Source organism: Hemiscyllium ocellatum, chromosome 32 (genome assembly GCF_020745735.1).
Source record: "Hemiscyllium ocellatum isolate sHemOce1 chromosome 32, sHemOce1.pat.X.cur, whole genome shotgun sequence".
In the NCBI taxonomy this organism is placed as follows: domain Eukaryota; kingdom Metazoa; phylum Chordata; class Chondrichthyes; order Orectolobiformes; family Hemiscylliidae; genus Hemiscyllium; species Hemiscyllium ocellatum.
The window spans coordinates 40,756,436-40,774,631 of NC_083432.1; the positions used below are offsets into that span (position 1 = coordinate 40,756,436).

The 18,196-nt window shown below is 44.4% G+C and overlaps 1 protein-coding gene across 2 annotated transcripts in view; it reads right to left on the reverse strand.

Annotated features, from left to right (window-relative positions):
- Positions 1-1,837: 1,837 nt before the first annotated feature.
- rapgefl1 (Rap guanine nucleotide exchange factor (GEF)-like 1) overlaps positions 1,838-18,196 on the reverse strand; it is a 122,567-nt gene continuing 106,208 nt past the window's right edge. For both annotated transcript variants that reach the window (XM_060848610.1, XM_060848609.1), the window contains exons 13-17: positions 17,397-17,447; positions 15,466-15,553; positions 14,527-14,591; positions 9,654-9,708; positions 1,838-3,245 (exon numbers count right to left, since the gene is read on the reverse strand). In XM_060848610.1, the coding sequence (XP_060704593.1) occupies positions 3,121-3,245; positions 9,654-9,708; positions 14,527-14,591; positions 15,466-15,553; positions 17,397-17,447 (384 nt within the window). In that variant the 3' untranslated portion in view covers positions 1,838-3,120. The remainder of the gene's footprint in view (positions 3,246-9,653; positions 9,709-14,526; positions 14,592-15,465; positions 15,554-17,396; positions 17,448-18,196) is intronic.

The following is an 18,196-nucleotide window of genomic DNA, read 5'->3' on the forward strand; positions in this document are numbered from 1 at the left end:
CAGGAATTTATACTTGGCTGTGAGGTGGTGGGACTGGTGAGAAAAATAGACGTATTGAGAGGCACACATGACTTATTCGCTTCATTTCTGGTGAAGAGCTTATGTTGGGAAACATCGATTCTCCTGCTCCTCAGATGCTACCTGACCTGCTGTGCTTTTCCAGCACCACACTCTTCAACACTTAGTCTAATTTTATGGAGTGTTTCCCACAACAGGCAACAATATGGAGAGGCCAACAGCTTAAAGGTGAAGACAGGCAAACTCCATTTTGAAGGCAAAAACAAAATACTGCACATGTAGCAATATGGAGTAAATCTATCATGTACCTGAAGTACCCATGAGGCAAGAAGGAAGTGGTGCAATTTAAGGTCCTTAAATGACTATTAATTGACCATTTAAAGAGTTTTGATCACTGGCAAATCAAGAAAGCCATCAACAGATCTTCTTGCCCAGCATTTAAACCGAGGTGGTGAGAAGGGGTTGAATATCTCTCCAGGACAGATAGGGCCAATTATTTCCCCTCCTTGCTCCTATCTGCAATGATGTGAACATTCTCCCCATCTAATGCCAATCCCCGGTTTCCCTGAAAAGACAGTGAGTGGGTCATTCTCCTAGAACCACTGCAGTTATTTTCTGATGACGTTGCTCCCTTGGTTCGGGTGAATGTTCCCGAGTTCTGGCCGGCGCCAATAAAGTACTGAGGATCTACCCTGCACAAAACCATGTTGCCTATCACCGATAAGCCACTTCCTTTCCAAATATAAATAAATTTTATCCCTCAGTACCTTGTCCAGCAACTTTCCCACCACTGACGTCAGGCTGACTGGTCTGTCGTTACCTGGAATATCCATACCACCCTTTTTGTACAGAGGGACAACATGAGCAACCCTTCTGTCTTCCGGCACCTCACCTGTGTTTATGGATACTCAGGCCCCAGCTATTTCTTTTCTCTCCTCCTTCAGCAGCCTGGGATAGATCCCATCCGGTCCTGGGGATTTGTCCGCCTTAATATCCTTTAGTCTACCCAACACATCTTTCCTCCTTTTGTCAACATGATCTAGACTAAACAAATTTCTATCTCTAATCTCAGTATTCATAACCTCCTGTTTCTTAGTGAACACTGATGCAAAGTAATCATTGAGAATCTCATCCATTTTCTCAGGTTCAACACACAACCTTCCTTCCCTATCCTTTAGTGGACCAACCCTTTCTCTGGTTACCTGCTTGCTTCTTACATAAGAATGAAAGGCCTTGGGATTCGCCCTAATTCTGCCCCTAAGAATGTCTGGTAAAGGTAGAAACATAGAAAGTAGGAGCAGGAATAGGCTATTCAACCATATGAGCCTGCTCTGCCATTCAATATGATCCTGGCTGATCATCCAATTCAATTCGCTGTTCCCATTCTCACCCCTTTAGCTCTAAAGAAGCCCTGGTGGATAGGAACAGGCTGGCTGGTAGTAGAAGGTATAATCTACAGAGATTGTAGCATTGTAAAATGAAACTGGGTAACTATTTGAAAAGGAGGAAAAGAAAATAGACTTGAAGTTAGCTCCAAATGAACAATTAGCAGTGGGACAATGGAGCAAATGATTTTTTTTGGACTTTAACTTCCATCAAACACCCTAATGTCACAACAAATACATACAACAAGATTTCCACTGGTACCTTTAGAAAAACAAGACAGTTCCTCAAAGAACCCAATTCAAATCCATTACAAAATCCCAATATTATTTACAACTTTGTTTCACATTCAGATCATTCTTAGTTCCATATCCCTTTAGCTGAAGAATAACTTGAAACATTAGCCAATCTCTAAAAAAATTGTTTATTCTCTTATGCATAATTTCAGTCTGATCTGTAAGTGCTTTCTTTACAAGTAGACAACAGAGATAATTCGATGAACACTACATATCTACACCCCCGTAAACTCAAAATAAATCCAAATGAGGAAAGGCATTCTTTGTATAAAATTGAAAAAATTGTAAAAATTATTTTCTAAATGCAACATTGAAATTAAAAACTGATAAAAAATAATCAATTCATCTTATAGTACAACGAAATTCTACAGCAAATCAAATATGGATACAACTCTAAACATGTACAATGCTGGGTGTCAGACTGATGTGCAAATCTTCTCCTTCAATGGCGTATCCTCATAATGCTCCACCTGTTGGTCGGGCATGGTGTTGCAGTTGTGAATTCCCAGATTAAAGGAGCAAAACAGCAGTGTCCAAACACACATGGAGGCAAAAGAGGGAATTTAAAAAAAACGTGGGGTGTATCCCTCCCTAGGAATCTTTAGGTTGTTCTTGCATCTTTCTTCCTGGTTCAGGGTTTCATCAATATAGAGTGAGGAGATAGTGTTCTGTCATCTGAAGTAGGCAATGAAGTGGGAGGTTTTATAAATGGAGGCACAGCTAATAAATATTTAAAACTAGGGGGTGGGGTGAAGGCGGGTAGTGTTATTACCAGTTGCTGGTTTCACATCAGGTATGATGCAATTGGCACACACGAGAGCCAGTTCAAAATTCATGCCACTTACTCCTTGCCAACAGAGGGAGCCAATGTCCTGGGTCTCTATCTATTACAGTGGTGTAAATACTGAAGGCGTTTGACTTCGATCTTCAGTTAAAGTGAATCATACGGGACACAAGCAAGAATGAGAATATTCCTGAGAAAGGCCCATACACAACACTCCCACTCCCTCTCCACTTACCCATCCTGTGTTAGTTAAAAGTGAACATTCTTTGAACATGCAAGTCCACGATTTCGTTAAACGGAACATGTCAAAGGATAATAGTCTTGACAGTTGCAGGCATTTAGTGCTCCCTGCTTGAAGGTCCTACATCAGTGCACATATTTCTTGTAAGAACACTGGGCACACACCACAAGTGTCCCTGGACTGTAGCAGTCCAGTCCATTATACTGAACATGTCTGGAATAGGTCTAAAGCCAGTCCTCGAGGTCAGCTTCTCGAGGGCACATTAGCTCAAGGTAGGCGCAGCATCTCTTTTTGTAAGTCGGTGGCTCTACACAGTTACACACACGAGTTCAATCCAGCAGTGGCACAGCCACATACACTTCCAATGCCATCAGTGAGCATTGCAGAACACCCCATGGTTACGGGTCCTTGGGCTCCAGTCGGTAAGACAGGTCGTAAAGTAACTGCTGATTGTCAATCACATGGAGCTGACGGACGTACGCCTTAATCTCAATGTGGTTTGCGGCCATTTCGGATTCCAGTTCTATTTGAAAGCAAAAGAAAAGCATTAGTATGAGTATTTTCCACACCAAATGGCTCGGTGACCGTCACAGCTTATCTGGCTGCGCTCCCACCTCAGTCAGGTTGTGGTTTCAATTCCCACTTCAAGAACCCTGAGCACAATATCTAGCCCAACACTCCCAGTGCTGTACAGAGGGAGACGCTGCACTGTTGCAGATGCCATTTTTCAGATAAGATATTAAACTGAGGAACGGTCTGCCCTTTCAACTGGATTTAAATAGTTGCATTGTCAACATTTTTTGACTACTTTTTACGGTTAAATTTATGGGGTCAACTATTACATGGATACTACTTTTGAGGCAGTGAAATTCATGCTGTATCATTAGCAGAAGTCCAACTGATCTCTAAAGGAATGACAGGAAAACAAATTACGGTAATTCTGAAAATCCGGTATGGAACACTGCAGCCAGCGGACTGGATGACTGGGCACAGAGCAGAACAACCGGCAGACTGGAAAGTTGGAGTGGGACGTGACGGCCGGCACACAGACTCAATAAACGCCGATCTGTTGTCTGTGAAGAGCTAGGGTTGACTTTTACTTGAGGTATATGGAAAATCCCAGCATATTTGCTCAAAAATAGGGGGTCAATGTTTACATGAGATCGACTATGACTCGAGTATATCTGATATATATCAAAGAGCAGCAGTGTCCTAATCAACATTTATATCCTGCAGTCAACATCACTAAAAACACAGATTATTTGATCACCATTGCTACATGTTGTGATCATGTTCAACAGAACCATCAGGGATACCTAGTGTGGATTTACTGTCCCAATCCTTCTTATTGATCTTAGTGTAATACTAACTGCAGAAGGAAGCCTATGAAGACTTCAGCAGAAGAGAAGATCAGTCTTATTGAACAGAATAGATGTAAACCATTTTATAATATTCAATGGTTAATCACTTTACATTTGACTTATATGACAGGGTTTGAGAGACCTCAGGCAAGACTTAAGAGTAAAAATACATTATTATTTGCGACATAGAGTTTAACACTGAACTTGAACCCAGGAACGCTCACACACACTGATTCATTCCTCCCAAGAACAATACCCTGAAGGGTACAGCTTATCTAGTAAGGCCAGTGAAACCTGACAGGTACCAAATACCTTACACTAGAATTATCGTATTGCTGTTTGTCAGAGCTTGCTGCAGCAGCTGCCTTTCCCTCATAGTAACCGTGACTACACTTCAAAAACATTTGATTGGCTGTGAAACAGCTCAGGAACCTGAGGTTATGAAAGGCGCTATAGAAATGAAAATTCCACTTCTCCATCCTTTCTTCAGGTGTGCCCCCCTACCCCCACAATATTCCGGGTGGCAATAAACTCAGAAAATTATGAGCTCTCTCTTAGTATGGGCTGCTTTAATTGTTAAGGCTAATGCAATAGTGGGCTGGTCTCTCAGCAATCCCCAGGTCATGGACAATAAATATCAGTTCCAGTCTCTGTTCCTATTTGCCATCCAGTTAATCTCATTAGCATGTTAATGTATGGCGTATGGGGGATCTAACTGTCTGACAACGGAATGAGGACATGTCACAACCCAAAGGACGAGCCACATTACCATACATCAGGAGCATTTCTGAACTGACAGCCAGACTACTACAACACCAGGACTCATAACAGCACACAAACCACCAGCCACTCTCAGACAACAACTCACCAGGACAAAGGACCCGATACCCAGCATGAGCAAAACCAATATAGTGTACAAAATCCCATGCAAGAACTGCACAAAACACAACATAGGACAAACAGGAAGACAGTTAACGATCCATGTCCATGAACACCAACTAGCCACGAAACGACACAACCAGCTATCCTTAGTAGCCACACACGCAGATGACAAGCAACATGAGTTCGACTGGGACAACACTACTATTATAGGACAAGCCAAACAGAGAACAGTCAGGAAATTCCTAGAGGTATGGCACTTATCCACAGATTCTATCAACAAACACATCGATCTGGACCCAATATACCGACCACTGCAGTGGACAGCTGGAACTGATAACCGGAAGCGGCAGAGACAGACCACTATAAATGCCGGAGGAAACATCACAGAAGCGCTTCACAGGAGGCTCCCAAGCACTGACGATGTCACCTAGACAGGGGACGAAACGTCTGCAACACAAATTACCAGCTCGGCGAACAGAACCCAACAACGAGCATCTGAGCTACAAATCTTCTCACAAACTTTGATAAAGGGAAGACCTTTAGGAACAGAGAGAAGGAGAAACTTCTTCAGCCAGAGAGTGGTGAATCTGTGGACTTCATTGCTACAGAAGGCTGTGGAGACCAGGTCACTGGGTATATTTAAGACGGAGATAGATAGGTTTTTGAGAATCAAGAGTATCAGGGTTATGGGGAGAATGGGGTTGAGAAACGTATCAGCCACGATTGAATGGTGGAGCAGATTCGATGGGCTGAATGGCTTAATTTCTGCTCCTATGTATTTTGGTCTCCTGTCACTCCAATGTCTTTCAGAACTTAGCCTCTCTTATTCAGGTAACAGCTGGAATTGGAGTGAGACAACAGCCATCACCTTCAGCAGTGGCGGTTTTGTCACATCATCTCCAATATTACAGACCTCTGATTAGATTAGATTAGATTACTTACAGTACGGAAACAGGCCCTTCGGCCCAACAAGTCCACACCGACCCGCCGAAGCGCAACCCACCCATACCCCTACATTTACCCCTTACCTAACACTACGGGCAATTTAGCATGGCCAATTCACCTGACCCGCACATCTTTGTGACTGTGGGAGGAAACCGGAGCACCCGGAGGAAACCCACGCAGACACGGGGAGAATGTGCAAACTCCACACAGTCAGTCGCCTGAGGCGGGAATTGAACCCAGGTCCCTGGCGCTGTGAGGCAGCAGTGCTAACCACTGTGCCACCGTGCCGCCCCCAATTGACTTTTCAGGTTCTCGTAAGTGGAAAGTATAGGTGATCTGATCAGTAAGTTTGTGGATGACACCAAAATTGGAGGAGTTGTGCACAGTGAGGAGGATTGTCAAAGGATATAGTGGGATACAGATAGATTCCAGATTTGGGCAAAGAAACGGCAGATGGAGTTTAATCCGGACAAATGCAAGGTGATGCATTTTGGAAGATCGAATTCAGGCGTGAATTGTATAATAAATGACAAAACCCCTTAGGAAAACTAACATACAGAGGGATCAAGATGTATGAGTCAACAGATCCCTGAAAGTGGCAACACAGGTGGATACTGTGGTCAAAAAGACATACAGCACACTTGCCCTCATTGGCCGAGTCTTTGAATGTAAATGTTGGCAAGTTATATCGCAGTGGTATAAAACATTAGTGAGACCATCTTTGGATATTGTATGCAATTCGAGTTACCACACTACTAGAAGGATGTCGATGTTTTTGAGAGGGTGCAGAGGTGGTTTACCAGGATGTTGCCTGATCTGGAGGATTTTAGATCCGAGGAGAGGTCAGATCATTTTCACTGGAAAGACGGGAGGCTGAGGGGGCAACCTGATAGAGGTCTACACCATTATAGTTAGGGTGGGTAGTCAGAGGCTTTTTCACAGGATGGAAAGTTAATCTACAATTCAGCACAGGTTCAAGGTGAGAGGGGGAAAGTCTAAGGGAGAAGTGAGAGGAAAATCTTTCACACAGAGGGTGATGGGCACCTGGAACACACTGCCAATGGAGATGGCGGTAGCAGGCACATTAGCAATGTTGAAAGTGTATCTTGACAGACACATGAACGGGAGGTAAACAGAGGGAGAGAAACCATGCCTGGGCAATAAGTAGGGGTGTAAATAAGGATGAGGAATTGGCACGGTTTCAGTGGGACAAAAGGCCTCTCCCTGTGCTGCATTGTACTGTTTACTTTTCCAAGATTACTTCCTGATAAATCACTGTTGCTGGAGTTCATGACTCCTCACATACTGAAGCAGTCTGTGATTGAATGCAACAAAATCTGGGCAATATTCAGGTTTGGGCTGACAAGTGACAAGTAACATTAATGCCACACAAATGCCAAGCAGTGACGTTCTCCAGTAAGAGAGAATCTAATCATAACGCCTTGAGACTCAACGTTGTTACCATCACTGAATCCCCCACTTTCAACATCCTGGGGTTACCATTGACCAGAAACTCAACTGGACTAGCTATATAAATACAACAGCTGCAAGAGCAGGTCAGAGGCTGAGTAACTCACCTCCTGACTCTCTCCAATCCTGATGTGGGGTGCTGGTGTTGGATAGGGGTGGACAAAGTTTAAAAAAAAACACCACGTTATAGTCCAATATGTCTATTTGGAAGCACAAGCTTTTGGAGTGCTGCTCCTTCATCAGCTAGCTAGTGCAGCAGGATTATAGGATACAGAATTTATAGTAAAAGATCAAAGTGTCATAAACTGACGTGATATATTAAACAAACCTAGATTGCTGTTAAGTCTTTGATCTTTTAGAATGCTTTGCAGGTTTTGATTCATTAATATGTAAATCCCAGAACTTCCCTACTTTGGAAATAGAACCAATCTGACTCAAGGATGGAATACAGACAGACTCTAACCTCATACCTTTAATGCATTGTTTGAGCTGAGATGTCACTTATTTTCAGAAAATCTTATGTTAACTCAGGAATATGAAAGAAGTTCTGGGATTGACATATTAATGAATTGAAACCTGCAACGTATTCTAAAAGATGAAAGACATAACATCAAGCTAGATTTGTCCAATATATCATATCAGTTGTGTGACACTGTGATCTTTTGCTGTAAACTCTGTATTTTATGATCCTGCCCCACTAGCCACCTGATGAAGGAGCAGCGCTCCGAAAGCTAGTACTTCCAAATAAATCTGTTAGACTATAACCTGGTGTTGTGTGATTTTTAACTCTTAAACCCAGTTCACCATCTAAAGTCGCAAGTCAGTAGAGTGATGGAATACTCCTCACTTGTCCTAATAAGTGCCGTTCCATCAACAATTAAGAAGCTGAACACCATCCAGGACATAATAGCCCGCTTCATTGGTACCACATCCAGAAGCATTCACTCCTTCCACCACTGACGCTCAATAGCAGCAGTGTGTACTTAGAAACAAGACGCACTGCAGAAATTCACCAAAGATCCTTAGACAGCCCCTTTCCAAACCCACGACAACATCCATCTAGAAGGACAAGGGCAGCAGATACATGGGAACACAACCACTTTCAAGTTCCCCACCAAGCCACTCACCATCCTGACTTGAGTTGAGAGTGTGTTGCAGAAAAGCACAGCAGGTCAGGCATTTTCAGGCATAAGCCTGTCATCTGGAATTCCTGATGAAGGGCTTATGCCCGAAACGTAGATTCTGCTGCTCCTTGGATGCTGCCTGACCTGCTGTCCTTTTCCAGCAACACACTCTCAACTCTGATCTCCAGCACCTGCAGTCCTCACTTTCTCCTACCATCCTAACTTGGAAATATATCACCCTTCCTTCACTATCACTGGGTCAAAATCCTGGGATGCCCTCCCTCAGGGCATTGTGAGTCAACTTACAGCACATGGACTGCAGTGGTTTAAAGAAGGCAGCTCACCCCCACCTTCTCAAGGAACAACTAGGATAGGCAATAAATGCTGGGCCAGTCAGTGACGCCTATATCCCATAAAAGTGAATTTAAAAAATATGGGATTGAGCTTTGCACCAATCTCTTTCAAAATGCTGGATTGTTACCATCATGGGGATATGGTACCATGGTGGTTATAACACTGGTCTAGAAACTTCAGATTCTTGTGTCAAAGCTCACTGCACGAGTGGAGAAATCTAGTCATTTGTGAGCTGCTGCCAGATTAAATGGTTCTTGTAGCTACTGCATCTATATAGCCAGTCCAATTGAGTTTCTGGTCAATGGTGTCCCCAGGTTGTTGACTGTGGGGGTTTCATTGTCAGTAACAACCTTGAATCCCAAGCCATTATGGTTAAATTGCTACATGATTGCAAACACTCAATTGGAGCACGAATGACTTCCAGGAAAGGGAAGTTGCCACCTCTATCGGGTTGAATTTGCTCTTACCTTGAGTATTTGTGATCTATTCAGTCACTACTGCCTTCTCAGCTCAGAATGGCCTTAGCAGCATAAACCATACCCTGAAAATGAGGAGTTCTCTGTGAAAGAATCCCCTTATCTCAACGTCAAGCATACTAACCTGCATCTGGCCCTGGACAAATCTTAGTCACTCCAACAGAAAGAGATAACTCACTGGCAGAATTATTTACTTTGAACAAATCTAATGAATGACTTCACATCGCTAGCTCTAAGGGTGACATCTATTGTTTCTTCTCAAGTTAACAATCACGTGATATTGCAAAAGCAGTTTCCTTAGGTCTCTCCATTAACTTACCGAGTGGGGTACTTCGATATTTCCTCATGGTCCGCACTGCATTGGCCACCATGTGCTGTCAGAGAGGAGGAGATGGTTGACTAATGAAAACAATTTTGCAGTGTACCAAGAAACAAGACCCTGTTCTCACACCTAGTTACACTTCAATTACAGTATTCCTGTACATAATGGTTTTCCAGTGCCTTACCAGACTGTCTCCTTTTGTATTTCTATGAAGTGTCCTGGAATGATTAGCCATATTAACGGTGTTATAAAAATAGATATTGGTGTTGGAAGTGAATTTAGGCTTAGTAGCCCACCCTTTACTCATCTGGTCCTCTGCTGCTCTGAATTGCCACCCATCAGCTCATGCTCCCCAGTAGCCCAGCCAACCTCTCACCCTCAGCTGGGGGCCTGTTAGCTCAGTTGGTTGGGTGTCTGGTTTGAGATACAAAGTAACATCAACAGTGCAGGTTCAATTCCTGCACTGGCTGAGGTCACTATGAAGGTCCCACCTTCTCACCCTGAGGTGTGGTGACTCTCAGGTTAAACCACTACTAGTCGTCTCTCTCTCTCTCTCTCTCTCTCTCTCTTTCTAATGAGAGGGCAGCGCTCTGGGATTGTGGTAACTTTCATCATCCTCCACATGCAGGCACACTCTTCAAAAGGCAGGGGAAGCAGAATCATTGAATAGTTTGAAGGCAGAGGAAGAGAGATTATTGCAAAGTCAATGGGTGAAAGGTTTCCAGGGGTAGGCAGGAATGTGGCGCCACCAGGTCAGCTATGATCTTATTGAATGGTGGAGCAGATTTGAGGGGCTGAATAGTCTTCCAACTAAGGTTGGAAAGCGATTAAAGTAACCCACAGTCTGCAAAATCATAGGGAACTTTCTGCCACAAGTTTGCATTATTGCTGCACCACAGCTGACCAGAAATGCTAATAGTCCACAAATGTCACAATTTATACTGCACAGTGACATTCTGCCATTTGACAGCAGTGTCAAAGTTTATAAGTCATACACAATTCACTTGCAACATTGATCATCACACGTGGATGCAGTTTTAAGACACAGCACAGCTCTCTGAAGAACAAAAACATGATGACTAGCAGTTGGTGACTGTTCCCACGACTTTCAAGTAGTATCAGGTGCCTCAATGGTGTTATCCATTTTGCTCAGTAAATATAATGGTAAGATTCAGATTTTTCAATGTTATAAGGAGCTAGGTTGCAGTTCACTGAAATATGCTGCCTAGTGATATTGTGGTACATCATTTAAGGTTATGATTCTCTCTGATACAGGATGGTGCAGTGTGCTGGAACACTGTCCCTTTGTATAAAGGATGGTGAGGTGTGATGGAAGACTGTCCCTTTGTATACAGGATGGTGTGGTGTGCTGGAACACTGTCCCTTTGTATAAAGGATGGTGAGGTGTGATGGAAGACTGTCCCTTTGTATACAGGATGGTGTGGTGTGCTGGAACACTGTCCCTTTGTATACAGGAGGTGAATGTGCTGGAACACTGACCCTTTGTATAAGGGATGGTGCAGTGTACTGAAACACTGTCCCTTTGTTTACAGAATGGTGTAGTGTGCTGGAACACTGTCCATTTGTATACAAGAGGTGCAGTGTGCTGGAACCCTGTCCCTTTGTATACAGGATGATGTGGTGTGCTGGAACACTATCTCTTTGTATACAGGATGGTGCAGTGTACTGGAACACTGTCCCTTTGTATACAGGATGGTGTGGTGTGCTGGAACACTGTCCCTTTGTATACAGAATGGTGAGGTGTGCTGGAACACTGACCCTTTGTATACAGGATGGTGCAGTGTGCTGGAACACTGTCCCTTTGTATACAGAATGGTGAGGTGTGCTGGAACACTGTCCCTTTGTATACAGAATGGTGAGGTGTGCTGGAACACTGACCCTTTGTATACAGGATGGTGAGGTGTGCTGGAACACTGACCCTTTGTATACAGGATGGTGAGGTGTGCTGGAACACTGACCCTTTGTATACAGGATGGTGCAGTGTGCTGGAACACTGTCCCTTTGTATACAGGATGGTGCGGTGTGCTGGAACACTGTCCCTTTGTATACAGAATGGTGAGGTGTGCTGGAACACTGACCCTTTGTATACAGGATGGTGAGGTGTGCTGGAACACTGTCCCTTTGTATACAGGATGGTGCGGTGTGCTGGAACACTGTCCCTTTGTATACAGAATGGTGAGGTGTGCTGGAACACTGACCCTTTGTATACAGGATGGTGAGGTGTGCTGGAACACTGACCCTTTGTATACAGGATGGTGTGGTGTGCTGGAACACTGACCCTTTGTATACAGAATGGTGAGGTGTGCTGGAACACTGACCCTTTGTATACAGAATGGTGAGGTGTGCTGGAACACTGACCCTTTGTATACAGAATGGTGAGGTGTGCTGGAACACTGTCCCTTTGTATAAAGGATGGTGCAGTGTGCTGGAACACTGTCCCTTTGTATACAGGATGGTGCAGTGTGCTGGAACACTGACCCTTTGTATAAAGGATGGTGCAGTGTGCTGGAACACTGACCCTTTGTATACAGGATGGTGCGGTGTGCTGGAACACTGACCCTTTGTATAAAGGATGGTGCAGTGTGCTGGAACACTGACCCTTTGTATACAGGATGGTGCGGTGTGCTGGAACACTGTCCCTTTGTATACAGGATGGTGCGGTGTGCTGGAACACTGACCCTTTGTATAAAGGATGGTGCAGTGTGCTGGAACACTGACCCTTTGTATACAGGATGGTGCGGTGTGCTGGAACACTGTCCCTTTGTATACAGGATGGTGCAGTGTGCTGGAACACTGACCCTTTGTATAAAGGATGGTGCAGTGTGCTGGAACACTGACCCTTTGTATACAGGATGGTGCGGTGTGCTGGAACACTGTCCCTTTGTATACAGGATGGTGCGGTGTGCTGGAACACTGACCCTTTGTATAAAGGATGGTGCAGTGTGCTGGAACACTGACCCTTTGTATACAGGATGGTGCGGTGTGCTGGAACACTGTCCCTTTGTATACAGGATGGTGCAGTGTGCTGGAACACTGACCCTTTGTATAAAGGATGGTGCAGTGTGCTGGAACACTGACCCTTTGTATACAGGATGGTGCGGTGTGCTGGAACACCGTCTCTTTGTATAAAGAATGGTGTGGTGTGCTGGAACACTGTCCCTTTGTGTCAGGGATGGTGCAGTGTGCTGGAACACTGTCCCTTTGTATATAGGATGATGCAGTGTGCTGGAACACTATCTTTGCATAAATGATGGTGAGATTTGCTAAAACACTGTCCCTCTGTATACCAAATGGTGCAGTGTGCTGGAACACTGTCCCTTTGTATAAGGGATGGTACGGTGTGCAGGAACATTGTCCCTTTGTATAAAGAATGGTGCGGTGTGCTGGAACACTGTCCCTTTATATACAGGATGGTGCAGTGTGCTGGAACACTGTCCCTTTGTATACAGGAGGTGCAGTGTGCAGAAACACTGTCCCTTTGTATAAAGGATGGTGAGGTGTGCTGGAACACTGTCCCTTCATATACAGGATGGTAAGGTTTGCTGGAACACTGTCCCTTTGTATAAGGGATGGTGTGGTGTGCTGGAACATTCTCCCTTTGTATAAAGGATGGTGCAGTGTGCTGGAACACTGTGTCTTTGCATAAATGATGGGGAGGTTAGCTAAAACACTGTCCCTCTGTATACCGAATGGTGCAGTGTGCTGGAACACTGTCCCTTTGTATACAGGATGGTGCGGTGTGCTGGAAGATTGTCCCTTTGTATAAAGAATGGTGCAGTGTGCTGGAACACTGTCCCTTTGTATACAGGATGATGCGGTGTGCTGGAACACTGTCCCTTTGTATACAGGATAGTGCAGTGTGCTGGAAGATTGTCCCTTTGTATAAAGAATGGTGCAGTGTGCTAGAAAACTGTGTCTTTGCATAAAGGATGGTGAGGTGTGCTAAAACACTATCCCTCTGTATAGAGAATGGTGCGGTGTGCAGGAACATTGTCCCTTTATATAAGGGATGGTGCGGTGTGCAGGAACACTGTTCCTTTATATAAGGGATGGTGTGGTGAGCTGGAAGATTGTCCCTTTGTGTAAAGGATGGTGCAGTGTGCTGGAACACTGTCCCTTTGTATACAGGATGGTGCGGTGTGCTGGAACACTGTCCCTTCGTATACAGGAGGGTGAGTTGTGCTGGAACACTGTCCCTTTGTATAAAGGATGGTGCGGTGTGCTGGAACACTGTCCCTTTGTGTAAAGAATGGTGCTGTATGCTGGAACACTGTCCCTTTGTATAAAGGATGGTGCGGTGTGCTGGAACACTGTCCCTTTGTATACAGGATGGTGCAGTATGCTGGAACACTGTTCCTTTGTGTAAAGAATGGTGCTGTATGCTGGAACACTGTCCCTTTGTATACAGGATGGTGAGGTGTGCTGGAACACTGTCCCTTTGTATACAGGATGGTGCAGTGTGCTGGAACACTGTCCCTTTGTATACAGGATGGTGCAGTGCGCTGGAACACTGTCCCTTTGTATAAAGGATGGTGCGGTGTGCTGGAACACTGTCCCTTTGTATAAAGGATGGTGTGGTGTGCTGGAACACTGTCCCTTTGTATAAAGGATGGTGCGGTGTGCTGGAACACTGTCCCTTTGTATAAAGGATGGTGCGGTGTGCTGGAACACTGTCCCTTTGTATACAGGATGGTGCGGTGTGCTGGAACACTGTCCCTTTGTATACAGGATGGTGCGGTGTGCTGGAACACTGTCCCTTTTTGTAAACGATGGTTTGGTGTGGTCCAGTTTGAATTTTGTTCTCTAGATTTACTATCATGCGTGCTAGAACATACAAAGCGATACTCACCATCTTCTCAAAGTTCACCAGTTGATTCAAGAATGTTTTGTTGCCCTCATGTATGAATGTCATATCTGTAAAGGTCACCAAAAATATATGTGTAAATTATGCAGTAATTATAACTACCTGAAAACAAGGTGTTGATTAATTCAGAAGTTCTACAAATCTTCCCCAGGCAGAGAAAAATTCAACATATGGCTTTTCAATCAATCTATAACCTGATATTATTTTTCACAATGCCTTTTCCCACAGCCTCTTTTCCTCTCATTGTTCTCTGTGCTTTCTATAAAGAGCTCCCTGTGTACTTTTTATTTCTCCCCATGCAGACAAATGTGCAGGTGTTCCTCAATCATTGGAAGTTATGCTAATCTTCCTGGCTCTATGAATTTCTGGTGAACATTGACCTTGAGGTTTAAAACAATTGAGTTCTCCCTGTATTCAGAAACACAGTAGAAGCACTCATTGAGAACCTTTAGACATGCTCAAGTCACTGTTGAAGGGGCATCTGGCTGCTTCGATCATTTGACTGCTGAATGAGGTCTTGCCATTGAGAGTTTCCCTGCTCCCACTGGCAAAGGAACAGCATTAGTCCCGTAATCAATGGGCCACCTCCTGGCTCCTTGCCATTTCTTATACATTTTTAAACGTAGTATTCACAGGATTTACCTCCCAGACCTAATTGCCCTTTGAGAAGGTGTGCTGTCTTCTTAAGCTGCACAACCCATGCAGTGCAGCCACACACACACACACACACACACACACACCCTTTAGGGAGGGAATTCCAGGATTTGGGCCCAGCCACAGTGAAGGGAAGTGCGACCAATTAGATGGTTCTTTGAAAGGGCCATCAAAATCAAAGTGGGCTGAATGGACACGGTCACTGCTTTATGATTCTATGAAACAAAGCTATATCAAGTACTCGATTCCAGTGAGTGTTAAGAGTTTTACCTTTTAGCAGCAAGGGAACAAAAGGAATGAGTGGAGGCTTCATCCTGGCGATGGCGTCTCTGTAGGATTTATGGTTCCGTGAGGGATCCTGGTAAAAAAAAGTCAAGGAATTTAGCTGTCAGCCATTAGGTACAATGAAATCCAGAACAACCAGCGTGAAAGAGCTACCTTCCTGATTATCAGACTCTCTCTTCCTGGTACAAAGCTTTGCATTGTGTCACAGGTCAACAGAGACTGGTGTGTGCAGTTTGGCCCTGGAGTGAAGTCCAGCCAGAGAACAATGGAATGGTTTCCCCTGAGTAAAACAGGGAAACCATTTGCCTTGTGGAGGAGGAGGAGAAAGTACCAGATGTGGGTGTAAATATTTCACCAAATGTGGTTTAATGACAATGTCCACTCAATGGGAGGCTATGACATAAACCTCCATACTATTCAGAAGCTGACAGATTAACATCAAAATAAAAGGCAGGGAGCGCTCCTTCCTCTTCAATGGATCAAGGAATCAGAGAGTAAAAGCTTACCAGATGGTCCCAATCATATTTGGGGAATTTTATAAGAGGAGCCTATTTCAAAAGTTGACCATCGCTTGTCACCCTTAAATCAGGTGAGCCCATGTTGAGAGCCCCCCCTCAGGAAAAGAAGTCCCACCTTCAAAGACTGCTGACTAATCTGATTGGCTGGCAGCTCTTATAGATCCAGTAGCGCCACTGTACGTTGTGGCAACTGTGGGGATTGGAAGGAGTTGTGAGAAGGTCTGAAGATGTCTTCTTTTGGATTAAAGCTGAGGGGCTTCAGATGTCAAAAATGTAGGTTTTCATTACTAGAAAAATCTAGCTGTCCCATGGCTACACTCAACAAAACACCCATTTAATTTTACACAGTCTTTCTGAAACAGCACAGAAACAGACCCTTTCCTCTAATCAGTCCGTGCCGAACACGATGCCAAACTAAACTAGTCCCACCTGCCTGCTCCTGGCCCATATCCCTCCAAATCTTTCCTATTCATGTCCAACCGAATGTCTTTTAAACGTAATTGTACCGCCCGCCACTTTCTCAGAAAGTTCATTCCACACACGAACCACCCTCTGTGTAAAACATTTACCTCTTAAGTCTTTTTAAAATCTCTCTCCTAGGGAAATCATAACTACCATTAACTCTATCTACACCTTTCATTATTTTATAAACTTCTATCGGATCGCCTCTCAACCTCCTACCCTCCAGCCAAAAAAAAGGCCAAGCTTTTCCAGCCGCTCTTTAAGGAGGAGCTGAGGGAATCGGACAGGTAGACATTGGAGACCCCAGTGAGGGTGGGGTTATAAAAGCCACAGGGTCAGGAGGTAACACAGAAAGTGAGGAGGGGAGGGTCTCACAGTACCTCCTTTGAGTGTGATTTCAGCAGCACAGAGGACTGTTGGTAGTCAGCATACAGTACGTTCCATCCTGACCTCTGCTGTGAAAGTTGTCACACTGACTTTGCCCGGCTGCAATACTAGTATTTATTACTCTGTCACAGTATTATTACAACACAACAGAACGAGGATTGCAAGTGACTATTCTTTGATGACTTAAGGGTCTCAGTGTTGCGATCATTACTGGACACAAACAGCAAGACTCCCAGCATCAAACCTGACACCTTATCTGCACCTTCCTGAACATGGGGGTCAAGTCAGGGGTTAGGCAGGAAGACAGAGACCTGGCCACACACTTATCTCATCTGTCACCATTCCCTGGCTTCAGATAAGCTGGTGGAGGGGCCAAAAAAGCACCCCCATGTACAGGAGCCAAAGGACTCCTGCTAACTTCCTAGCAACGCTGGTGACCGTGTAGCATCGGGGTGAATGCCTCGTTCATGGTGAATGAGCTAGGCCAGGAATTCCTCAACCACTGAGCCAGACTGTCTAACCCAGAGTGAGGGACAATTTGCTACTCACCGTTAAGCTCTCAAATTTCTGGAACAGCTTTTTGCATTTTGCAGGCAATTTCTGTAAAGCAAACAAAATAAAATGAGAATAAAAATGGTTTGACTTCAGATAGAAATTAGAAACTCAGTTAAGAAGAGAGAGATTTCAGAGGTTTGGGATTTTTATTGTGTTTTCAGTATGGGAAGTGACCCTTTGGTCTATCATGTCTATGCTGGTTATCAAACATCCATCCTTTCTAATCCCATTTTCCAGAGCTTGGGTTGGAGCAATTTTAAGCGTTTTTATCCAAGTTCTTAACTGTCCTGAGGGCTCTTGTCTCCACCACCCTTTCAGGCAATGAGTTTCAAACTCCCACCACCCTCATTTTTCCTCCAATCCCCTCTAAACCTCCCACTCCTTGCCTGAAAACTGGTTTGTCTAGTTACAGACCCCCCCTACTAAGGGGAAGTATTTCTCCTTATCTACATCCCTCTGGACTTAGTCTATCTCAATCAGGTCCTCTCTCAGTTCGAAGGGAAACAACCACAGCCTATCTGCTCTCTCTTCATAGCTGAAGCACCCTGGCCCAGGTAACATCCTAGTGAGACTCCTCTCACCCTTTCTCATGCCATCGCCCTTCCTATAGCACTCCAGCTGCAGACAAATTAACTCTTTATACAGCTCCATCATAACCTACATGTCCATCTATTCAGTACGTTGATTAATAAAGATACCCACTCCATATGCCTTCAAGGATCAATGGGCATGCACAGCAAGGTCCCTCTGATACTCCATACTTCCCAAGGTCCTTGTACTCCCTTCCCATGTTA